At 42.9% G+C, this 23585-nt stretch overlaps 1 protein-coding gene across 1 annotated transcript in view; it reads right to left on the bottom strand.

Moving 5' to 3' along the window:
• Positions 1-23585, bottom strand: part of LOC311109490 (uncharacterized protein) — a gene marked incomplete at its 5' end in the record, with an annotated part of 37727 nt that overhangs the window by 8660 nt on the left and 5482 nt on the right. The window contains 29 exons of the mRNA XM_084152409.1: positions 578-631; positions 961-1068; positions 1154-1207; positions 1423-1530; positions 1713-1820; positions 2020-2181; positions 2313-2366; positions 2545-2706; positions 3118-3171; positions 3981-4034; positions 4224-4331; positions 4573-4636; positions 6562-6615; positions 6912-6965; positions 7385-7438; positions 9029-9127; positions 9230-9283; positions 13089-13187; positions 13872-13916; positions 14266-14319; positions 19175-19228; positions 19959-20012; positions 20129-20163; positions 21032-21109; positions 21680-21772; positions 21993-22046; positions 22472-22504; positions 22662-22694; positions 22940-22956. Of these exons, the coding sequence (XP_084008535.1) occupies positions 578-631; positions 961-1068; positions 1154-1207; positions 1423-1530; positions 1713-1820; positions 2020-2181; positions 2313-2366; positions 2545-2706; positions 3118-3171; positions 3981-4034; positions 4224-4331; positions 4573-4636; positions 6562-6615; positions 6912-6965; positions 7385-7438; positions 9029-9127; positions 9230-9283; positions 13089-13187; positions 13872-13916; positions 14266-14319; positions 19175-19228; positions 19959-20012; positions 20129-20163; positions 21032-21109; positions 21680-21772; positions 21993-22046; positions 22472-22504; positions 22662-22694; positions 22940-22956 (2054 nt within the window). The remainder of the gene's footprint in view (positions 1-577; positions 632-960; positions 1069-1153; positions 1208-1422; positions 1531-1712; positions 1821-2019; positions 2182-2312; positions 2367-2544; positions 2707-3117; positions 3172-3980; positions 4035-4223; positions 4332-4572; positions 4637-6561; positions 6616-6911; positions 6966-7384; positions 7439-9028; positions 9128-9229; positions 9284-13088; positions 13188-13871; positions 13917-14265; positions 14320-19174; positions 19229-19958; positions 20013-20128; positions 20164-21031; positions 21110-21679; positions 21773-21992; positions 22047-22471; positions 22505-22661; positions 22695-22939; positions 22957-23585) is intronic.

The following is a 23585-nucleotide window of genomic DNA, read 5'->3' as shown; positions in this document are numbered from 1 at the left end:
TTATATCCTTTTGTCTAATAACCTATATATATCTACTACCGTCCTCACTCCAGTATCCCTGCACATGTAAATATGGTATTGGAACTGACCTTTTGAATATTTCCTGTATATAGTATGCTTACTTACTTTATAGTGTATTTCATATTTCCTATTCCTTGTGTGTTTTTTCTAGTAATACATTGTTATTGATTATTGCATTGTTGGGTTTTGAGTTAGCAAGAAAGACATTTCCATGTACTTGTGCATGTGACATTAAAACTTGGAACGGGCTTCCCATTGTATTCAAACTGGTTGGGTATGTCAGGCCCACAGAGCATACACACCTGGCCCAATGGGCAATCAGCAAGTAGCTGTCTGAACTTTACAAAGCCATGGAAGTGCAATGTTATTCAACTGTTTCAATGTTATTCATTCAAATTGATATGATACCGATATTGGTTCCGTAAAAAAAAGTAAACGGAGATTTTCCATATCAGTGCTCATCACTAGTTTATATGTACTTCAGTAATCAAAAAGCAAACTACTACCACTAGTAGTTTACTCTACTTCGTAGGAAATGTAATAGAGGTGTTCTTACCAGCTTCCCCCGGATCCCCGATTCTCCCTGGGGTCCTGGAGGCCCTCTGGAACCCTAGTGTTGAAAAACACAAAACCAATGTCAAGGGAAGCAACCTGAAATTAGGTTCCTACTACCAACCACATCTACTCAGAGCATGACAGCCCTTAACCCTGAAACATTACATTTTACATTTTAGCCATTTAGCAGAAGCTCTTATCCAGAGAGACTTACAGTAGTGAGTGCATATATTTTTGTACTGGATTTGACCTCATACACTGTAGACTCCTATGATCTCTAACTCCATAAGAGTCTACAGTCATGTCTCAGGGTTAGAAGGCTCTGAATGTTGGTGTGGTCATTTGCAATGGCAATGGCATTGTGGCAATGTCCAGGTTACTCACATTGTCTCCTCTCTTCCCAGGGACACCAGAGGTGCCGACTGGACCAACAGAGCCATGAAGCCCCGGAGTTCCAGCAAGACCCTCAGCACCAGGATTCCCTCTATCTCCCTACAGACAGACAGACATTATCTGGTGAAATAGTTTGATCATACATTTCCATAAAGTTTCTTGTCCATCTGTAGTTGTGTCTTACCCTGGCTCCTATAAGTCCATCCTTGCCAGGTACCCCATCAGACCCAGCATTACCCTGTAAAGACAGATTGCTGCATTAAGTTTACCTGTGCTGTATAGTACAGTATCCTTCTGTTACAGTAAAGACCTGCTTTTCAGGTGAACTATTATAGTTCCCACATGAATGAAAGGTGTGTGTGTGAGTTTTAATCCACAGTTGGTTTTAATGGAAATGGGTTCACTGAACCCACAGAAAGAACAGTCATGGGTCAATGAAGTTAAATGATATACCTCAAGACCAGGGTCTCCTCTCGGTCCAGTTGCCCCTGCTAACCCGACTGCACCGACAGCACCTTTGTCTCCCCGAGTTCCGGGGGCACCTGATTTTCCGGGTGCACCCTTGGAAAATAAGTGTGAGATCACTGGTCAGGACACAAATGGAAATTGTATGTGCGTGTACTGTATAGTCTTCGATTGGGACTCAAAACACTCTGCTCTGGGTAGAATGATACTGCTCTCAAGGCTATAGAAATGAATGGTGAATGTGAACTTGAGTTCCATCGACTAGGCCTCATACGTACAGCAGTACCGGGGAGCCCAACCATCCCGCTCTCTCCTCTGACTCCAGGTATGCCCACAACACCTCTCTGTCCTGAGATGCCTGGTGGTCCCGCCGGCCCATCAGGGCCCTGTCAGAAACAAAGACCTTTTAACAGGTGGATCCATCCCATTGGCCAATGGTAACTTCAGATATTTGCTATATAGCAAAATAAGTATAGAGTAATGGAGGATGGCAGAGACGTCTCGCTCTGTAAACCACTTTCGATGTAAACAAAAGATGAAGCAATACAGGTAAAACTATTACTTCTGTAACTCTCTCATATTTACCCCTGGTCCATCTTCTCCAGGCTCTCCCTTGTCTCCCGGGGCACCAGCTGGGCCCGGGGCCCCTCTCTCTCCTACACGCCCAGGGCCTCCATTCTCACCTCTAAGTCCAGGAGTACCTGCCTTCCCTGGGGTACCAATGTCTCCAGGCGCCCCTACCGCACCCTGGAAGAGTGGAGAGACAACGTGAATAAAATAACATATTTTACTATATTGTTCTATGATTTATGAAATCATTTATTTGTGATCTCATAGGTATAAATTGATTTGATTGGTTGATAGTTGGATTAACTCACAGCGGAGCCAGCTGGACCAACTCCCCCTGGGAAACCTGGGAAACCAGACCCACCCTGAAAATGACAGAGGAAATTCTTATCAGAAAATATCAACATACTACAAATTCAGTGAATTCCCTAGGAAAGCATTCATACTCTGTGCTGAGTAACCATGACCAGGTCTATTTCTACAGTAAATACCATGGTAAAGTGCTCCAACCGTTATACGTAACCCTCAGTACGACTCACTCACCGCGGCCCCCTGTGTTCCTCTGGCCCCCTTTAGTCCAGTCACACCAACAGGACCCTGTGAACCAAGTTTACCAGCTGTTCCTTGGGGTCCCTGTGCTCCAGCCTCACCCTTCTGACCCCCCTCTCCTGGTTCACCTTTGACCCCGGGTTGCCCATCGGGACCCTGCGAAGAGTCGGACATAATAACCACGATTACTGGGCAAATGAATCACCATGCAAAACGACTTCCAAGCCTCACCATGGATACGGTTACTATGTGGTTATATGGAAATGGTTATTAACTTTGACCATTACTGAAATGTTCACAGAAGTTTCCCAATGACATCAAAGTTAGGATTTGGATTCGGCCCATTAGCCTCAAGACGACATTTTCGCTCAGAACTGAAAGGTTAATTCTACATTATACAGGAGGATGTTTGCAGCATAATCTGTTCAGACAACGCCTGTAACAACACCAAGCCAAGGTTGACAAATTAGCACAACATCAAGGGACACCATACAACAGGGCGGGGCCTGTCATAGCGGATACTATTTGGCATGACAGGCCCTTTAACATTGTTTGAAAGCCACTCACAGGAGGCCCAGGGAATCCTACTGCACCGATTGGACCAGGCTCTCCAGAAGCCCCCTAAAACATATGGAGGGTCAGAGGTCAATACAGAGGTATATGAGAACTATTAACAGTATGTTGCAATTGCATTTTTTTACTGTGGGACAATTGTACACAAGACAATTTACAGTATTTCACGTGCGTCAATAATTTTTACAAAACTAATCACAGTACTTACGGTGACTGCTCTCGCTCCTCGACGTCCAGGGGGCCCTTTAGGGCCGGCCTCTCCCTAAAACAAACAAATATAATATATTGTCTGGGTATCTGTGGTATGCACTGAGGCCTTAATATGGATAAGTGTTCTCAGCTACAGTGTATGTTCAACTAGTCTGTCTGTCTAAGTGCTGTTGTTGAGTGTATAGTGGATGCTCCTTTGGGGTCTAGGCCGGGTTACTATAAAAGCAGTTTGTGACAAGTGATGATGTAAAAAGGGCTTTATGAATAAATTTGAGCGATGATCGCTTTACCTTATTACCATTGAGCCCAATGCCTCCTGTTGGTCCAACTGGACCAGGAAGTCCCTTCAAATGAAAAACAAACAGGACTTCAAATATATGACAACTTGCTGTGAACAACTTACTATGGTTGTGAAACCAATGAAACTAGTGTGCATCAAAAGCTGCCTACACTCAACCCAGGGCGTAAAATTGGTTATGATGACGTCACTACATTTGGACATTATATCATTCATCTTTAATGTAACAAAATGTTGTTGTGAGTGAGTGACATTTTAAGATGTTATTTTGGCTTAAATCCATTGATGTAATCCATTTAGGTGACTCATAAAGATATGTGTAGATATGTATGTGTAAGGTGACTCTCACCCTGGGCCCGTCGTTTCCAGCAGTACCCTCAGCTCCTTTCTCACCAACTGAACCCTGAGGAGAGAAGAGGGGTCAGCAGAACAGGACTGCAGAATGAACTCTCACCCACCCAGCTATAGTATGGAATACAACACTCTGAAGGGTTACAACTTGCAGTTTCTTCTAGTGTCTTGGACTCTGGAGTTACTTTGTGGATTTAACCAAGTTCTGGTTGATATTTTCCCCTCCAACACAGATACTTACCACATCTCCTTTAGGACCAGGAGAACCAGGGATACCCCTCTCCCCTGGCATCCCCTGCAGGCCTAAGGCTCCTATGTCCCCAACTGTTCCTTTAGTCCCAGACCCACCCTGGGGGGGAAGAACACACAAAAAAACAACTCTCATATCATATGTTTGTGGGAAATACCATGGATATTTGAGGTTATCATTACATTGTTAATCTGCATTAGTCCTCCCTCGTGAAAGATATATCTTTTGACAACCTGGTTAAATGAATGAATGAATAAATAAATACATACACATTTTAAAGTTAACCTTTGTGATGTAGTACTTACCTTTGGTCCCTCTGGTCCTGGTCCCCCTGAAATACCTTTAGGCCCCAGTAGTCCGTTAGTTCCCACTTCACCTCTCTCTCCTGGGGTGCCACGCTCACCCTACGATACAATCATACAATCACCCACTGGTCAGCTACCAACAACGTCTTTACAGCACTGTATGTTATAAACAGGGCCTTGTGTTTTGGATATCATCTCACATGACCTGGATTTGAAGCCTTTTCCCGAAATGAGAATTAGACAAAAAATGAAAGCAATTGTCAGAGGATGGTGCTGACATAAAAAAAAGGGGACAGTTTGATGAAAAAGCTTTATATAAAGATTAAAATCTAGGTCATGTGACATGATTAACAAAAACACAGTGCCCTAGTTATAAACCTTATTTTACTAGTGAAGAATAGGACTGAACGAAACAAAACTGCATTGGAAAAAAAACTAAGTAACTCTGCAGAGGGGCAGGGTTACTTTCCCCCTATTGCTGTGAAGAGTACTGAGTATACAAAGAGGCAGGACGCAGACGCAAGGAATTAACAAGGTCAAGGTTTACCTAAACAATGCGCAAGAGAAATAACAAAGAATAGAGTAACTGACACGAAGCTAAACAATCACACACAACATCATCCAGAACAGTCCAGGGATAAATAGGGGTGGTGATGAGATGATGAGGTGCAGGTGCGCTGGAGATGATTAGGGTGCGTTGGGTTTCCATTCCAGTGGTGCGCTCAGACCGGTGGCTCAGTAGACCGGCGAATCAGAGCGCCGGAGGGGAGCGACGGGAGGAGACGTGACAATTGCGGGTTGTATTCAAATGGGCATCAAGTGAATAGATAAAGCAGCTATTAAAATGGCCTACCCTTGGCCCTGTGAAACCAGCAGCCCCTCCCTCTCCAGCGATACCCTGGGAATGACAAAACCAAAAACATTCAATCAACACAACAGACAGGCTGTTTCAATCCCGTCCTCCCCCTTCCTTGCTCTCCAATCCCCTTCCCTGACACACTTCCTGTATTTATACTTATGCTACATTTATTCTATTCTACTGAGCTAATTTCCTTGTTATGTTCGTATTCTTATCTTTGACTATTTCTTATTGTTGTCTGATTGTCGAGAGGGAACCTGCAAGTAAGCATTTCGTTGGACTGTGTATACCATGTGTATCGTGTGCATACCACAAATAAACTTGAACTTGTTTACGCAGGAAGCCTAATTCTGATCTTTTTTCACTAATTGATCTTTTGACCAACCAGATCAGCTATTTTGCCAATAAGCAGGTTGACGTTTAAGGGCCAGATCGAAAGTCAAAATTGTCAATATCGTAAAAATTCATGAAAACAAAAATATGGTCTTAATTTAAGGTTAGGTTTAGGCAAAGGGTTAGCATTGTGGTTAAGGTTAGGTTTAAAATAATATTTTATGACTTTGTGGCTGTGCCAGCTAGTGACTACCGTGCAGAGCTGCCTCCAGAACATTAGTCATCCCAATAAATGCCAACCTGCTGTCAATAATAAGGTAAAAGATCAGAATTGGGCTTCTTGTGTAAATGCAGCATTAAATAACAGTGAAACGTTGATGAACCTGATAGTAGCATTGTATAGCTATAGCTCAACTCAAAAACAATGGAAAACATGTTACATCTCTAGATTCTTACTGTAGATAATGAACGGAATGTGTTTCCTTATGCTGGCAGACGCATGATTGGTTAATATGTGTTCCTTTGTTTGTCCATTGCAGGCAAAGGCACACATACCCAGTCATGTAGCTCAGTTGGTAGAGCATGGCGGTTGCAACGCCAGGGTTGTGGGTTCGATTCCCACGGGGGACTAGTATGAAAATGTATGCACTCACTACTGTAAGTCGCTTTGGATAAGAGCGTCTAGTAAAATGTGTCTATCAATATAACAAAATTCAGTTCATTATCTATAGAAATAATCTATTGTTGAAATGTAACATAAATAAGCTGTAAATAAATCAACTGTAAATAGAGGCTGTTGTCTGTCACAGTGGGGCGTGATGTCATACCGTACCTCAACACCTGGTTTCCCAGACTCTCCAGGGGGACCAGCAGATCCAGGTAGACCCTGAAATACATCACACCATTATAGTTCTCATTTACCCTTTATTGTTTAGTACTATGACTCGTCTCTATTCTAGTAAATACAAGGTCAATAAATACCAAGTGAAACAGCATACCTGGAAGCCATTCATACCAGGAGGTCCTTGCTCTCCTCTCTTCCCCGCAACTCCCTAAAAAAAAGTCAAGCATGGATGGGAAAACCAGCAACGGCTTACGCTTGCCATAACCCCATACAGTATTTAATGTTTAAACTGTGTTGGTATGTATCGTTCAATTGAAACATATTAATCAGATACTTACTGCTGGACCAGCAGTACCACCAGCACCCATCTCTCCAGCTTTCCCATTAGCCCCCTGTAAGAGAAAGTCCTCAGAGGTCACTGTGGACAGTGAGGTACTACAGTAGATTTCTACCAGTTTACAATGGGAAAGAGCATAGAATGGAAACTGAAAATGATTTATTTAAGCAATAAGGCCAATATACCACAGCTAAGGGCTGTGCTTAAGCACGACGCAAGGTGGAGTGCCTGGATACAGCCCTTAGCCGTGGTATATTGGCCATATACCACAAACCCCAAGGTGCCTTATTGCTATTATAAACTGGTTACCAACGTAATTAGAGCAGTAAAAATAAATGTTTTGTCATACCCGTGGTATACAATCAGCATTCAGGGCTCGAACCACCCAGTTTCTATTATGAAATGAACCAGTTTGAGGCAGTTCCGCCACCTACAAAATCGTATTTGAACCCCTGATGAGTGTAGTATACTGACCCTCTGTCCTGCAACACCTGGGGTCCCCACTTCTCCTGTCTTACCAGGGTCTCCCTGTGAGGACAAATTAACAATGATCAACAATCAATAACATGTCAATGTTTCCCCCTTCTTATATCACATAAGTGGCATTCAAGTGTCTCTCCTGACATTGTATAGTCCATGGTAGATGCATTGAACAACTACAGTATTTCACTCATCATTCTAAATGTGATGGGTTTAATGGAGCTGATTCTACTGTATATTGTGGAAAGGAACACACACACACAATCGCCATAAAGTGCTGGTTACTCACAGTAAAGCCTTTTGGTCCAACTACACCCATGGTTCCAGCTGGACCTCTGGAACCATCTGATCCTGCTGGCCCTGATCCCCCATCCTCTCCTCCTCCTCCCTGAGAGAGAGAGGGAAGGGAGAGAGAGAGAGAGGGGGGGGGGGGGGGGGGGGAGAAAGAGAGAGAGAGAGAGAGAGAGAGAGAGAGAGAGAGAGAGAGAGAGAGAGAGAGAGAGAGAGAGAGAGAGTGAGAGAGAGAGAGAGAGAGAGAGAGAGAGAGAGAGAGAGAGAGAGAGAGAGAGAGAGAGAGAGAGAGAGAGAGAGAGAAACAGAGGTAGGTTCACTTGTGGCCTGTCTATAGATAACACCATGTATTATACACCCCCCTGCGTATTTAATATGTTTCTGAACACTTCTACATTAACGTGGATGTTACCATGATTACGAATAATCATGAATGAATCATGAATAATGATCAGTGAGAAATTTACAAACACACAAATATCATACCCCCCCACAATGCTAACCTATTGTAATGGTGAGAGGTTTAGCATGTTTTGGGGGCGTGATTTTTGTGCATCTGTAACTTTCTTACTCATCATTATTCATGATTCATTCATGATTATCCGTAGTCATGGTAACATCCACATTAATGTAGAAGTGTTCAGAAACATATTTTATTCTTATTTACAATAAAAGTGACTCCAGAATTAGACAATACATTATTTACCATTCATTTATATTGGGCACAACATAATCTGAAACACAACCAAAACAAACTGCAAATGCATCCAACAAGTTTGTAGAGTCACAAGCTTGATGTAGTCATTGCGTGCTAGGAATATGGGTCCAAATACTAAACTTTTGACTCAATTGAATACACTATAAGTGAATTTGTCCAAATATTTATGACACCTTCAAATGGGGTACTAGATACATAAAGTGCACTCATTTCTAAACAGTAAAACTGATACCGGTATGTATGAAATCACCTCATATAAAACATTTAAGCTCAAATCCAAAATGCTGGTGTATAGAGCCAAATTAAACGTTTTAACATCACTGTCCAAATAAATAGGTATGGGAGTGTATATATATTTCCTGACTCATGTCCACACACCATTGGTCCTTGCTGTCCCTCGGGACCCTGGGAGCCGAGAAGGCCTGACAGACCCTAAGGAAAGAAACGGGAGGATTTTAATCAACTCAGTGATGAAATGTCAAACGTTTACTCTTTTTTCTTTGCCGGTTTTGTTTATGTACTTCTCATGTCTTTTTCATCTGGTATCAACGTAAGTGTGACGATCACCACAAAGGAATATACTTCTGTGATAGAGAATGCTGATGAGAGGTAGTGGTGTGTTATCTCACCCGGGCCCCTGGAAGACCTGGCTCCCCAGTGCGTCCTGGATCACCATCGGCACCTTTGGCACCAGATGATCCACCCAGGCCTCGCTCACCTTGGGCACCCTGGTCACAGAATGGAGTGTGGCGTTCGAATGGCATAATATTATTATTCAATGACTTACACCGGCTGACTTATTCTATAGATTCGAAGTGAAATCAACCTACCTTTTGACCAGGTAACCCATCCTGACCAGGAAAACCTCTATTGCCAGGAGCACCCTGGAAATTACAAATTGTTTTTTTATCAAAATTTGCTAAATGATTTGGATTTTAATCTAATAATGTTGCTGTTATTGAATGCACTGAGGAAAGAGAGTGAGAGAGAAGAGAGAGAGAGAGAGAGAGAGAGAGAGAGAGAGAGAGAGAGAGAGAGAGAGAGAGAGAGAGAGAGAGAGAGAGAGAAAGACAGACAGACAGATAAAGTTATTGTAGTGAGTGAAAGAGCTGATTTACTCTCTCTCCATTGGGTCCAGCGGCGCCTGAATCCCCGGAGTCACCCCGTTCTCCCCTCTTCCCCTCCTCTCCCATGGGACCCAGCGCTCCATGATCACCAGGTGCACCCTGCAATGATGTCATAATCAAACAAGATGGCTGCCACATCATACATCAGTGTTTGTTATATTTTACTGTATGGACTTTTAAGAGCACCATGAATATATTGTTGTTGCACTCAACTTTGGGTGTGGATAAACTCATTTGTCCCTAGGAGCATCAACTGCTCAACATGCACCAAGCACTTTAAAGATAGCCCAGGACTGAAGGAAGAGCCCAGTGGAAAATGTTGTTACCCTTGATGTTGTCTAACTCATTGCTCGATAATGCAAGAGACATTTCTGTCAAAGGCCAAATAAATGAACTGAACATGCTGAACTTTTGAGGGAGGCTCAGATACACATGCACCCCATTCAGACAGAAACCAGCATGACCGGTCTTTTCACTAATGCATGTGGTTGCTACAGTACATTATCACATCATGGAATTAGAGAGATTAATTATGACAGGTTGTATATCTTACAGATTCTCCTTTAAATCCAGCCTCTCCTTTGAATCCGGTAATGCCCAAATCACCCTGTGAGAAGAGAAGATATAATAATAATTGGTCATTTAGCAGACGCTCTTATCCAGAGCGACTTACAGGAGCAATTAGGGTTAAGTGCCTTGCTCAAGGGCACCGACAGATTTTTCACCTAGTCGGCTCTGGGATTAGAACCAGCGACCTTTCGGTTACTGGCACAACGCTCTTAACCACTAAGCTACCTGCCGCATGACATTGTTTTTCAGGTCTACTGACAATGTACGAGCTAAAGGTTAGATAACTTATTTTTCCTGATGCCGTTATGAACATGTAGCCATATGATAGCATTTTAACTGCAGCATGGAAACCAGCAGTAGTTTCTATGCCCTTTGTAACATACAGTGGGGAAAAAAAGTATTTAGTCAGCCACCAATTGTGCAAGTTCTCCCACTTAAAAAGATGAGAGTCCTGTAATTTTCATCATAGGTACACATCAACTATGACAGACAAATTGAGGAAAAGAAATCCAGAAAATCACATTGTAGGATTTTTAATGAATTTATTTGCAAATTATGGTGGAAAATAAGTATTTGGTCACCTACAAACAAGCAAGATTTCTGGCTCTCACAGACCTGTAACTTCTTCTTTAAGAGGCTCCTCTGTCCTCCACTCGTTACCTGTATTAATGGCACGCACCTGTTTGAACTTGTTATCAGTATAAAAGACACCTGTCCACAACCTCAAACAGTCACACTCCAAACTCCACTATGGCCAACACCAAAGAGCTGTCAAAGGACACCAGAAACAAAATTGTAGACCTGCACCAGGCTGGGAAGACTGAATCTGCAATAGGTAAGCAGCTTGGTTTGAAGAAATCAACTGTGGGAGCAATTATTAGGAAATGGAAGACATACAAGACCACTGATAATCTCCCTCGATCTGGGGCTCCACGCAAGATCTCACCCCGTGGGGTCAAAATGATCACAAGAACGGTGAGCAAAAATCCCAGAACCACACGGGGGGACCTAGTGAATGACCTGCAGAGAGCTGGGACCAAAGTAACAAAGCCTACCATCAGTAACACACTACGCCGCCAGGGACTCAAATCCTGCAGTGCCAGACGTGTCCCCCTGCTTAAGCCAGTACATGTCCAGGCCCGTCTGAAGTTTGCTAGAGTGCATTTGGATGTCATATGGTCAGATGAAACCAAAATATAACTTTTTGGTAAAAACTCAACTCGTCGTGTTTGGAGGACAAAGAATGCTGAGTTGCATCCAAAGAACACCATACCTACTGTGAAGCATGGGGGTGGAAACATCATGCTTTGGGGCTGTTTTTCTGCAAAGTGACCAGGACGACTGATCCGTGTAAAGGAAAGAATGAATGGGGCCATGTATCGTGAGATTTTGAGTGAAAACCTCCTTCCATCAGCAAGGGCATTGAAGATGAAACGTGGCTGGGTCTTTCAGCATGACAATGATCCCAAACACACCTTCCAGGCAACGAAGGAGTGGCTTCGTAAGAAGCATTTCAAGGTCCTGGAGTGGCCTAGCCAGTCTCCAGATCTCAACCCCATAGAAAATCTTTGGAGGGAGTTGAAAGTCCGTGTTGCCCAGCGACAGCCCCAAAACATCCCTGCTCTAGAGGAGATCTGCATGGAGGAATGGGCCAAAATACCAGCAACAGTGTGTGAAAACCTTGTGAAGACTTACAGAAAACGTTTGACCTGTGTCATTGCCAACAAAGGGTATATAACAAAGTATTGAGAGACTTTTGTTATTGACCAAATACTTATTTTCCACCATAATTTGCAAATAAATTCATAAAAAATCCTACAATGTGATTTTCTGGATTTTTTTCCTAATTTTGTCTGTCATAGTTGACGTGTACCTATGATGAAAATTACAGGCCTCTCTCATCTTTTTAAGTGGGAGAACTTGCACAATTGGTGGCTGACTAAATACTTTTTTCCCCCACTGTAACTAGGGACCTGACAACCATTCTTGATCCAATCAACGAAATGAGTGGTCAAAATTAAACAACAAATCTCTTACCAGTTGGCCCTTAGGCCCGGGCAGTCCAGTGGTTCCCTGTGGTCCGGGGGGCCCCGCGGGGCCAAGCAGTCCAGTCAGACCCTGGATACCTGGAGCTCCCTGGGGTAGAAATCACATCATTATACCTAAAACAGGTATCTAACCTGTGTTCACCCACTGACATCAATGCATTACTTTTCTGTAGCCTGTCCTGTCGCTGTGACTCTGTGCCAGGGCCCATTCTAACAGGACAGGCTGTAGTCTACTGTCTCTGTGACTCTGTGCCAGGGCCCATTCTAACAGGACAGGCTGTAGTCTACTGTCTCTGTGACTCTGTGCCAGGGCCCATTCTAACAGGACAGGCTGTAGTCTACTGTCTCTGTGACTCTGTGCCAGGGCCCATTCTAACAGGAGGGGCTGTAGTCTACTGTCCAGACAGCACGGCATGTGTGGGGCCAACACCCTATTACAGACTGTCAATGATTTTACATTGTTGAATAATAAATAATCCGATTTTAATATTTGGGTGAGTGGAAGGTGAGAGATACATTAGATTGAGGGGATGAGAAGGGAGTAGCCGAACAAGGAGATGAACAAAGAGATGAACAAGGAGAGATGGAGAGCGTGAAAGTGGGTGGAGTTGTACATACGGATGGTCCTTTGGCTCCGACAGCACCCTCTGTCCCTGTTGGACCCTACAGAAATCAACAAAATATGTTTTTTAAGTCATTTATTGAAACTTTATTTAACCAGACAAGTCAGTTAATTAAGCATAACATATTTTTAATTTACAGTGTCATTTATAATGTCATTAAAATGTAAATTACAATGGAATTTACTTTCAATGGACCTTTCAATCAGAAACCAGATTCAGCTACATTTTCAGTGAATCAATCTACACCCTGAAGTGGTGAGTTGTTGACAGTACAGTTACCATAGGTGTAGAGATTATTAGCATCATGAATTAGCCAAACACCTGAATGCCCGTAGCTCCAGCCAATCCCACGCGTCCGGCCTCCCCTCTTGGTCCCTGCTGGCCCCCTGTCCCTCGTGCTCCTGGGGGCCCTGGTTGCCCCTGGAGACAACAGTGTCACAGTCAGAGTGTGTTTACATGCACTCTAATCAACCGTTGATGAACAGATGCATAGCTCATACTGAATAAAACACCCTTATAAAAACACCCTCATATAAAGATCTTTATCGAAATAGAGTAATCCGAATGGGTCAGTTTCAAAATTAACTTAATTCTGAGGGGAAGCACTGGGTTATACGTTTGAGTCACTAATCTTTAGTACATGGCTGGTGTGAAGAAGAGGACTGTAGTCCATCAAAGTATAATAAAGAATGTACAGTACTCGCCTTTATACCTGGACTACCTGGGAATCCTGGAGCTCCAGTGATCCCCATAGGACCCTAGAATCACATCACATACAGTAGGCTACATGTCATCCACACCTGGGGCTGTGTCCAAAATGGTACCTTATTCCCTTCACTATATAGAAACTATATAGGAATTAGGGAGCCATTTCAGACACACACTTGGTGTTGGTAACTACTGGCAACATCACTTTTGCCCAGTTAACATCACTGTTGATTTGTAAATGTATAACACTTTTTTGACTGGCTTTCAGGAAAATAGTGTATTTTGAGTAGATACAGTGTTGCTTTTCATTTGTTTTGTTGCATGTGTAATACTGATTTGTGTATCATAATCATTTGATATGAAGGGTGATGTTTTGTTGGATGTTAGAGGTCTTACCTCTGGTCCTGCTTTCCCAATATGTCCAGATTCACCACGTTTCCCCTGTATGGAGAGAGATGCACAACTGAAAGAGGATTTGACAAATTCAACTCTATCATCTCATCATCAATGCACATAAGCATAGGAGGACAGTGGCAGCATAGGCCGTCATTGTAAATAAGAATTTATTCTTAATTGACTCGCCTGGATAAATAAAAAATAAAAACAAAGGTTACAACGTGTGTCACTGATAAGCCAAAACAAAACATTTTGTTATGACTTTGAACCTACATATAAAGCAGTGATGCCTCATGCCTCAGATCAATTTAATTCAGGTGGGCAATCAATGGATTGAAGAGATGGAGTTGTGTAATGTAGAGTTATAGGTCAGAGGTAGTCATATCTCTCTTACCACAGGTCCAGTTGGGCCACTCCTTCCTCGCTCCCCTTGCATTCCTGCTGGACCCTAAAATATACACATAATATTACACTCCCTCACTATCAGATTGGAAACATATCAGCGTATTTAGAGTTATTAGTGTGTACTAGTAACAGGTATTACAATCATGTAATCATTTATTATCGATGTACTAATTGATTATGACCTACCGCAGGACCAGGGGGCCCCATTCCACCAGGAGTACCTGATGGGCCCTGTAAAATAACACACACACACACACAAAGAGAAAGAGAGTCACGGTATACGCAGCAATACGGAAACGAAGCAGGACGAATATAAAGATATACATGATGATGAGTTTACCTTTGACCCAGCAGCACCAGATTGACCTCTCGCTCCTAGAAGACCTGTATGACCCTGTTGATAAGACATTAGTTAATTAGTTCTGATCAGGTCTGTTTTGGCTCTAACGAATCTCACAGGAGTTCATAACAGCACAGTGCGAAGTAAACTATTTTAATAATGTACATGCAGCCATGCTTCAAACTACAGTACATTGTCACACTTTTAATGATCTGATATAGACTTGTCACAAATTAAAAGATGGAGGTTAGATATGAGCATTGTGATCATCCATGTGTTGCTGCTGACCTTAAGGCCCTTCAGTCCAGGGTGACCTGGCAGTCCTGGGAAACCTCTGGCACCCTGGAAAACACCACATTCAATCACTGTGTTATTATCACATTTATAAGTACATACAGTAGCCCCTTAAAACAATAGTCTATTCTAATTGTGGACTGTTGTTCATTGGTTTCATTCCAGTTTAGGTTGAAGGCGATGGTACCTGCTTTCTAAAGTTGTATGGGAGTGGATGGGAAAATAAAGTGCATCTATCCACAGTGTCTTACATCTCACTCTATTCACATGGAAATTGTTTGAAGTGATATAATCAAAATCATGAAATGTCTATCACAAAATAAGTGTGTAATTGTGTTTTTGTGAATGCTTTGTATTCGACACTCATTTGATTTACAGTGACAGAGAAAGAGATTTCATGCATAGAACAGTATTAATTGGTTGTGGTAAGTCGCTCTGGATAAGAGCGTCTGCTAAATGACGTAAATGTAAAATGTAAATGTTGTGTGAACTTTGGATGACAGTTTGTTACTCACGGCAGATCCAGCGGCTCCCTTCTCTCCGCCTATTCCGGTTGGACCAGATTCTCCCTGTGAAGGGAAAACATCACATGACCTTCTCAGTTGCTGGAAGCTATTACAGTACAGGTAATTAACAAATTGTTGTGGTTTTCACCCTCTCAGAATTAGACAAACAGCATTTCAACAGATGAACAGCACTTCAACATAGGACTCAAACTGATTCTGGATAGGTGTGTCAGACTAAATGTTCAATGCAATAAAGGTTGATGTAGAACAAAGGTTTTAACAAAATAATGTTCTCCATGTTGGGTTCGCTTAAGTGATCAGGCCCGAGAAGCCGGTGTTTGGAGGATATATTGGCACGATTCGTCTCGGGCCGGCAAACAGTGCCAATATATCCTCCAAACACCGGCTTCGAGGGCATTATCACTTTTTTAATCACTTCAAACTGAAGCTGGAATGACAGCAAACTAGCTGCATTTCCTGTTTTTCTATTGACATTTCTTTGTTTATATCCATAACATTGATGCTGATTCATGATTTCAATTGGCTGAGAAAAGCAGCCAGCCTGTCTGTATCGTCCGGACTCCCGACATGTTCATAGGACAGGTAGAGATCGAATTTCAATATTGAAACAATGTTGCAAATATCAGAGAGACAGACAGCAAGGTAATTACAAATCTCCGCTGTTGAAAACCAAATGCTAGTCTAAAAGAAATGGGAGATAATGTCTAGATGCTTTTTACAGTGTAGATCTAATATATAAATTATCTGTCTGGACTAATGAGACAGTGGATTGCACAGTCAGATGGAACAGAGTAAATAGGCATTTCAACGTTATAGATTTAGCCGGTGGTAACTTGCGGAATAGACAACGGCTGGAATGCGGTTTTAACCAATAAGCATCCAGGATTAGACCCACCCATTGTATAATCCTGAACAAAGGTGTGTTAGGCAGTTTAGTGTTTAATTTAAAGACCCTTTCTCCCTTAGGTCTCAACGTAGACTTTGATCTGAAGCCATTCTTGTAATTATTGTGATTTAGCTATTAATTGTAAATGTTTGTAGGCCTATGTAGCCAAATTATATCTACAGTGGGGAAAAAAAGTATTTAGTCAGCCACCAATTGTGCAAGTTCTCCCACTTAAAAAGATGAGAGAGGCCTGTAATTTTCATCATAGGTACACGTCAACTATGACAGACAAATTGAGAAAAGAAAATCCAGAAAATCACATTGTAGGATTTTTAATGAATTTATTTGCAAATTATGGTGGAAAATAAGTATTTGGTCACCTACAAACAAGCAAGATTTCTGGCTCTCGCAGACCTGTAACTTCTTCTTTAAGAGGCTCCTCTGTCCTCCACTCGTTACCTGTATTAATGGCACCTGTTTGAACTTGTTATCAGTATAAAAGACACCTGTCCACAACCTCAAACAGTCACACTCCAAACTCCACTATGGCCAAGACCAAAGAGCTGTCAAAGGACACCCACCAGAAACAAAATTGTAGACCTGCACCAGGCTGGGAAGACTGAATCTGCAATAGGTAAGCAGCTTGGTTTGAAGAAATCAACTGTGGGAGCAATTATTAGGAAATGGAAGACATACAAGACCACTGACAATCTCCCTCGATCTGGGGCTCCACGCAAGATCTCACCCTGTGGGGTCAAAATGATCACAAGAACGGTGAGCAAAAATCCCAGAACCACACGGGGGGGGACCTAGTGAATGACCTGCAGAGAGCTGGGACCAAAGTAACAAAGCCTACCATCAGTAACACACTACGCCGCCAGGGACTCAAATCCTGCAGTGCCAGACGTGTCCCCCTGCTTAAGCCAGTACATGTCCAGGCCCGTCTGAAGTTTGCTAGAGTGCATTTGGATGATCCAGAAGAGGATTGGGAGAATGTCATATGGTCAGATGAAACCAAAATATAACTTTATGGTAAAAACTCAACTCGTCGTGTTTGGAGGACAAAGAATGCTGAGTTGCATCCAAAGAACACCATACCTACTGTGAAGCATGGGGGTGGAAACATCATGCTTTGGGGCTGTTTTTCTGCAAAGGGACCAGGACGACTGATCCGTGTAAAGGAAAACCTCCTTCCATCAGCAAGGGCATTGAAGATGAAACGTGGCTGGGTCTTTCAGCATGACAATGATCCCAAACACACTGCCCGGGCAACGAAGGAGTGGCTTCGTAAGAAGCATTTCAAGGTCCTGGAGTGGCCTAGCCAGTCTCCAGATCTCAACCCCATAGAAAATCTTTGGAGGGAGTTGAAAGTCCGTGTTGCCCAGCGACAGCCCCAAAACATCACTGCTCTAGAGGAGATCTGCATGGAGGAATGGGCCAAAATACCAGCAACAGTGTGTGAAAACCTTGTGAAGACTTACAGAAAACGTTTGACCTGTGTCATTGCCAACAAAGGGTATATAACAAAGTATTGCGAAACTTTTGTTATTGACCAAATACTTATTTTCCACCATAATTTGCATATACATTCATTAAAAATCCTACAATGTGATTTTCTGGATTTTTTTTCTCATTTTGTCTGTCATAGTTGACGTGTACCTATGATGAAAATCACAGGCCTCTCTCATTTTTTTAAGTGTGAGAACTTGCACAATTGGTGGCTGACTAAATACTTTTTTTCCCCACTGTATGATCGTATGCTATCCATTCATGTTTTTTATATGTTCTATAAATATTGTAAATTAACCAATGATATCAAGCCACACTCGGCCATGATTGCAGACCCCTGTGTGTGTCCTTTGAAACTATATAAACTAGTGACCCGCAGTGTTTGTCATTATACCCTGATGAAGAAAGTTTGTCTGTCGAAACGTTGGTTATAAAATGATTGCATCTGAGCTCCTAGTGTGTACGGCTCTCCTTTTCTTTTCCAAGTGTTCTACTCCGCTAGCCAGCACCTCGTCTCAACAGGTGTGGATTTCTTTCGCTTCCAGGTTAGGCAGTTTAGTGTTGTCTAAGAGTCTAGATGGTTGATTGACACGTGGCATTCTACCATCTCTGATAAAGGTTAGAAAAAAACAAGCTAATGACACACAACATGGCATGTTAGGGCAGAGTTAGATACACCAAGGTATCAGTGTTATTGTAGCCTTCACTAGCACGTTAGACACACCAAGGTATTGGTGTTATTGTAGCCTTCACTAGCACGTTAGACACACCAAGGTATCGGTGTTAGTGTAGCCTTCACTAGCACGTTAGACACACCAAGGTATCGGTGTTAGTGTAGCCTTCACTAGCACGTTAGACACACCAAGGTATCAGTGTTAGTGTAGCCTTCACTAGCACGTTAGACACACCAAGGTATCGGTGTTAGTGTAGCCTTCACTAGCACGTTTTTCAACCGGCGCCTATTGAATAAAATATGCAGAACTACCAGCAATGCTGTAATCTACATTAGCAACAAGACACTACACTTACATAACATTTGTATCTGTTTTGATCAGTGGCAAGTGGCAACCATGGTCTATGGCCGTGTCTGAAATCTGTCTTGTGTACTACTTACTAAAACTACATACTGTGTACTAATCATACTACATACTGTTTAGAACATATGCAGAAAGCCTACCAATATCAACATACTAGGCTCATTCATACTCAGAAGACGTCATGTCTAATGCGGGTTGTTCCCCGCCTCTGGCCCTGTGGGTCCTGGTTTATAGTATTGCACTATATAGGGAATAGGGTACCATTTGGGACACGGCCTATGTCTGGTCGAGTGTAGAGTACTTACATCTGGTCCTGGTTTTCCTGGTGGGCCCTCAGGTCCTCTGTAACCAAAGCCGCCCTGTTTAAAAACAACATGTCAAATCACACACAGTCAATAAAACATTTTGAGCAAAGGCTCTTGTAGATCTTAGTGTAACACCTCGATACGGTGTGTGATTGGTAGATCTTGGTGTAACACCTCGATACGGTGTGTGATTGGTAGATCTTGGTGTAACACCTCGATACGGTGTGTGATTGGTAGATCTTGGTGTAACACCTCGATACGGTGTGTGATTGGTAGATCTTGGTGTAACACCTCGATACGGTGTGTGATTGGTAGATCTTGGTGTAACACCTCGATACGGTGTGTGATTGGTAGATCTTGGTGTAACACCTCGATACGGTGTGTGATTGGTATATCTTTTTTGGTGTAACACCTCGATACGGTGTGTGAGAGTGTATCGGAGGTAGTTCAGTGATCCAAGCTGGTGTGATGATGATAACTTTGCCTGAGAACTGAAGACTTGCGTTAGCTCCCTGAGCTAATGCCTAGGACAGGAAGATTAGATTCAGCCGATTCAGCCGCGGGACGATTTTTTCTTGAATGGATGGTAGGGGGGCGGAACAGACTGCAAGACCTCAAGAAGCTCAAACAGATATAATATTTGACTAAAACATACATTTATTTTAATCTTTTTGCTTTAGCTCAATGGACTAACAGTCTTCAAGCATGTAGGCTACCGGGATTCAAACCCAGTCAAAATAACATCAGAGAGATGTCTGATGCAGAGATTATGCTTGGTTCTTACCATGGATCCTGGGTCTCCAACGTCTCCTGGGGCACCCTGTCCCCCTGTAGGGCCCTACGAGACAGGGGGGGAAAGGAAAGCATCACATATCTGTCTGTTGAGTTACAGAAATAATCTCCAGTAAGAATTGATGTCTGAAAGGTAGATATAGTCGGCTATCTTTGACTTACTGGTTGACCAGGCTGTCCAGGAGGCCCTCTTGGTCCTGCCTCACCCTAAAATATACATGGAGACAACATTTACATTTAGCAGACGCTCTTATCCAGAGCGACTTACAGTTAGTGAATCCATATATATATATTTTTTTTTTTATACTGGCCCCCCGTGGGAATCGAACCCACAACCCTGGCGTTGCAAACGCCATGCTCTATCAACTGAGCTACATCCCTGCCGGCCATTCCCTCCCCTACCCTGGGCCAATTGTGCGCCGCCCATGAGTCTCCCGGTCGCGGCCGGCTGCGACAGAGCCTGGATTCGAACCAGGATCTCTAGTGGCACAGTTAGCACTGCGATGCAGTGCCTTAGACCACTGCGCCACTCAGGAGACAGAGTAACATACAGAGACAGAGTAATGAGTAATGAGTAATGAGTAAATAGTAATGTAGGCACAAACGTAAATTAACTGTCGTTCAATCAAACCCGCCAAAGACAATGTATAAGACAGGATGCTGCTGAGGGGAGGACTGCTCATAATAATGGCTGGAATGGAGCAAATGGAATGGCATCAAACACATGGAAACCATGTGTTTGATGTATTTGATACCATTGCACTAATTCTGCTCCAGCCATCAACACGAGCCTGTCCTCCCCAATTCAGGTGCCACCAGCCCCCTGTGGTGTATATGCTACCGTATGTTTTCCTTTTTTACAATCTACTGCCCATGGACTCACACACTTAGCAAGGACTACCCGTCATTGAGGTTGTCAGGGGCTTTTTAGTATAGGACAGCTGATTTAATAGTAACTCACCCTGTTGCCAGATATCACCCCCATCATCCCAGCTGATTTAATAGTAACTCACCCTGTTGCCAGATATCAACCCCATCATCCCAGCTGATTTAATAGTAACTCACCCTGTTGCCAGATATCAACCCCATCATCCCAACTGATTTCTCACCGAAGCCTGCAGCCATCTGAGAGACCAGCTGGCCCTGGGGGAGAGAGGAGGACAGTCATTCTTCATTCCTTATCACGGTGTGGAAGTTCTTCACTGGTGACCACAGACAGGCAGCCGCCTCCATATGAAGAGAGCAGGTGCAAGGTCACCTCAACTGGACAAGTGCAATGAGAAGAGGGCTAGAAAAGGGTTGGAAGCTCTGAGCTATCCCTACAAGCCCCCACATCTCTCTATGTGCTCTGAGATATCCCTACAAGCCCCCACGTCTCTTTATGTGCTCTGAGATATCCCTACAATCCCCCACGTCTCTTTATGTGCTCTGAGATATCCCTACAAGCCCCCACGTCTCTTTATGTGCTCTGAGATATCCCTACAAGCCCCCACGTACATACTTTACGTTTTGGGGTGAAAATGATTTCAGGTACAGCAAGCACATTTGGCCAAAAAGCAATGCAAAATACAAATGGCTGTATTTTTGCCACAACACACCCACCCAGTGAGTTTACTAACAAGTGTAGGGAGGGAAAGCACTTTTGACCAGAAATGAAGGTTACAGACCGCACCAGTGAAGTGTCGGGCTGGGAGGACAGACAGACAGACTCACCCCAGGGTGTGAGGGCTGGCCGGGGGATCCTGGCTCACCAGGGTTCCCTGGGACACCTGGTTCCCCGTCGATGCCAGCTGGGCCCTGTAAACCCTGGATTTTAGGAAACACGTGCAAACTCATGAATGACAGTATACAACGTCACTACTACAGAAATGATCTAACATGTCTGCCAGATTCAACATATAAAGGTATTGAAGAGCAGTGAGTTAGCTCAGTGTAGTGTGTTAGTCTTAGGCTAGGGAAAAATCACATTAAATCGCAGTACTGTAACACACTTCTCTAGATGTAAATGTCATTGTGTTAGACATACTTTTCTGCCCTTGAATCCAGTGTATCCTCTGTTCCCCTGAGCTCCGGGAGGACCCTGAAACATTGACACAGATAACAAGAAAACATGATCACTTCACATGATAAGTTACACTAGTAGTGGTGTCTTACCACTGTGGCTGTGGAAAGACCGAAGTAGTGGCATCAGGTCATTCTCCTTGGTTACTGAAGCTCTATAGCACCATCTAGTGTGTATACAATAGGAGGCTGGTGGGAGGAGCTATAGGAGGATGGGCTCATTGTAATGGCTGGAATGGAATTTATGGAACGGAGTCAAACACGTTGTTTCCATGTGTTTGATGTGTTTGGTACCATTCCATGAATTCCATTCAAGCCATTACAATGAGCCCGTCCTCCTATAGCTCCTCCCACCAGCCTCCAATGGTATACAGTTTGAGAAACTTATAACATAATAATATCAAATATGTTAATTTACAAAATAAATGGCTTCAGAGTGCTCACCATTGGTCCAGGTTGACCTACTGGCCCCACGACCTGGAAACAAAAAACAAACAAAAACAGTTGTTCAGATATAAAAGTGACAGTATGACGTTTTGGATCAGAGTTGTCATAATAGGCATCAAAAGTCACATGAATTCTTGATTAACAAATGCACTGTTTCTGTCTCTGAGATGTATGAAAACAGACTTACGTCAGGGATATCACCAGGTTCACCTTTCTGACCCTGGAAATCAAATGCATCAATAACAATGTGACAATCAGCTCAGCTATTCAGGTAGCCTGGTCCCAGATCTGTTTGTGCTCTTGCCAACCCCATTGGTCACTGTCAAGCCAAATATGACAATGAGTGACAAGGAGTTGGCATGTCAACACAAACAGACTAGCACTCAAGCTAATAATCAGGAGTGTGTCCAAGTAAAAATCAAAGTGGAAAACAGAAAATTGTGAATATCTTTCATCATTACTCACCTGGAACGCCATCATTTCTTTGAGGAAGGAAAAGGAAGAAATCATATTTTAATGTAGATCTTTTATCCTTAAAGTGACGTGTGATCTTCAATGACTTGAGACTGTGTTATACGTTGAAACGCTGTGAAATTCAGTATGTTTTCCCCTCTTATCATCAGTCAGTGAGACACCTCCAGTAGCCTGGCAAATGGGAATCCAAACTTAATCGCTACGTTTCACACTTCAGTTTGGATTCCCAGGCAACACCTTGCAGTCACAGTCAGTATGAGCTAATGATGTAGACATGTGAGCCTCGCCCTTTAGACATATCATTCATATATATGTTTAAGCATGTATGTGTGCATATATATACAGTACCGGTCAAAAGTGTGGACACACCTACTCATTTAAGGGTTTTTCTTTATTTGTACTATTTTCTACATTGTAGAATAATAGTGAAGACAACAAAACTATGAAATAACACATATGAATCATGTAGTAACCAAAAAGGTGTTAAACAAATCAAAATATATTTGAGATTTGAGATTCTTCAAATAGCCACCCTTTGCCTTGATGACCTTCATGTCTGATTGGCTCAAACGCAATAAGAAGGAAAGACATTCCACAAATTAACTTTTAAGAAGGCACACCTGTTAATTGAAATGCA

The sequence above is a fragment of the Coregonus lavaretus genome (assembly GCF_964263955.1).
Source record: "Coregonus lavaretus genome assembly, chromosome: 35".
Taxonomy (NCBI): Eukaryota; Metazoa; Chordata; class Actinopteri; order Salmoniformes; family Salmonidae; genus Coregonus; species Coregonus lavaretus.
The sequence above is the reverse complement of the archived record's forward strand: the minus strand, read 5'-3'. Positions and strand labels throughout refer to the sequence as shown.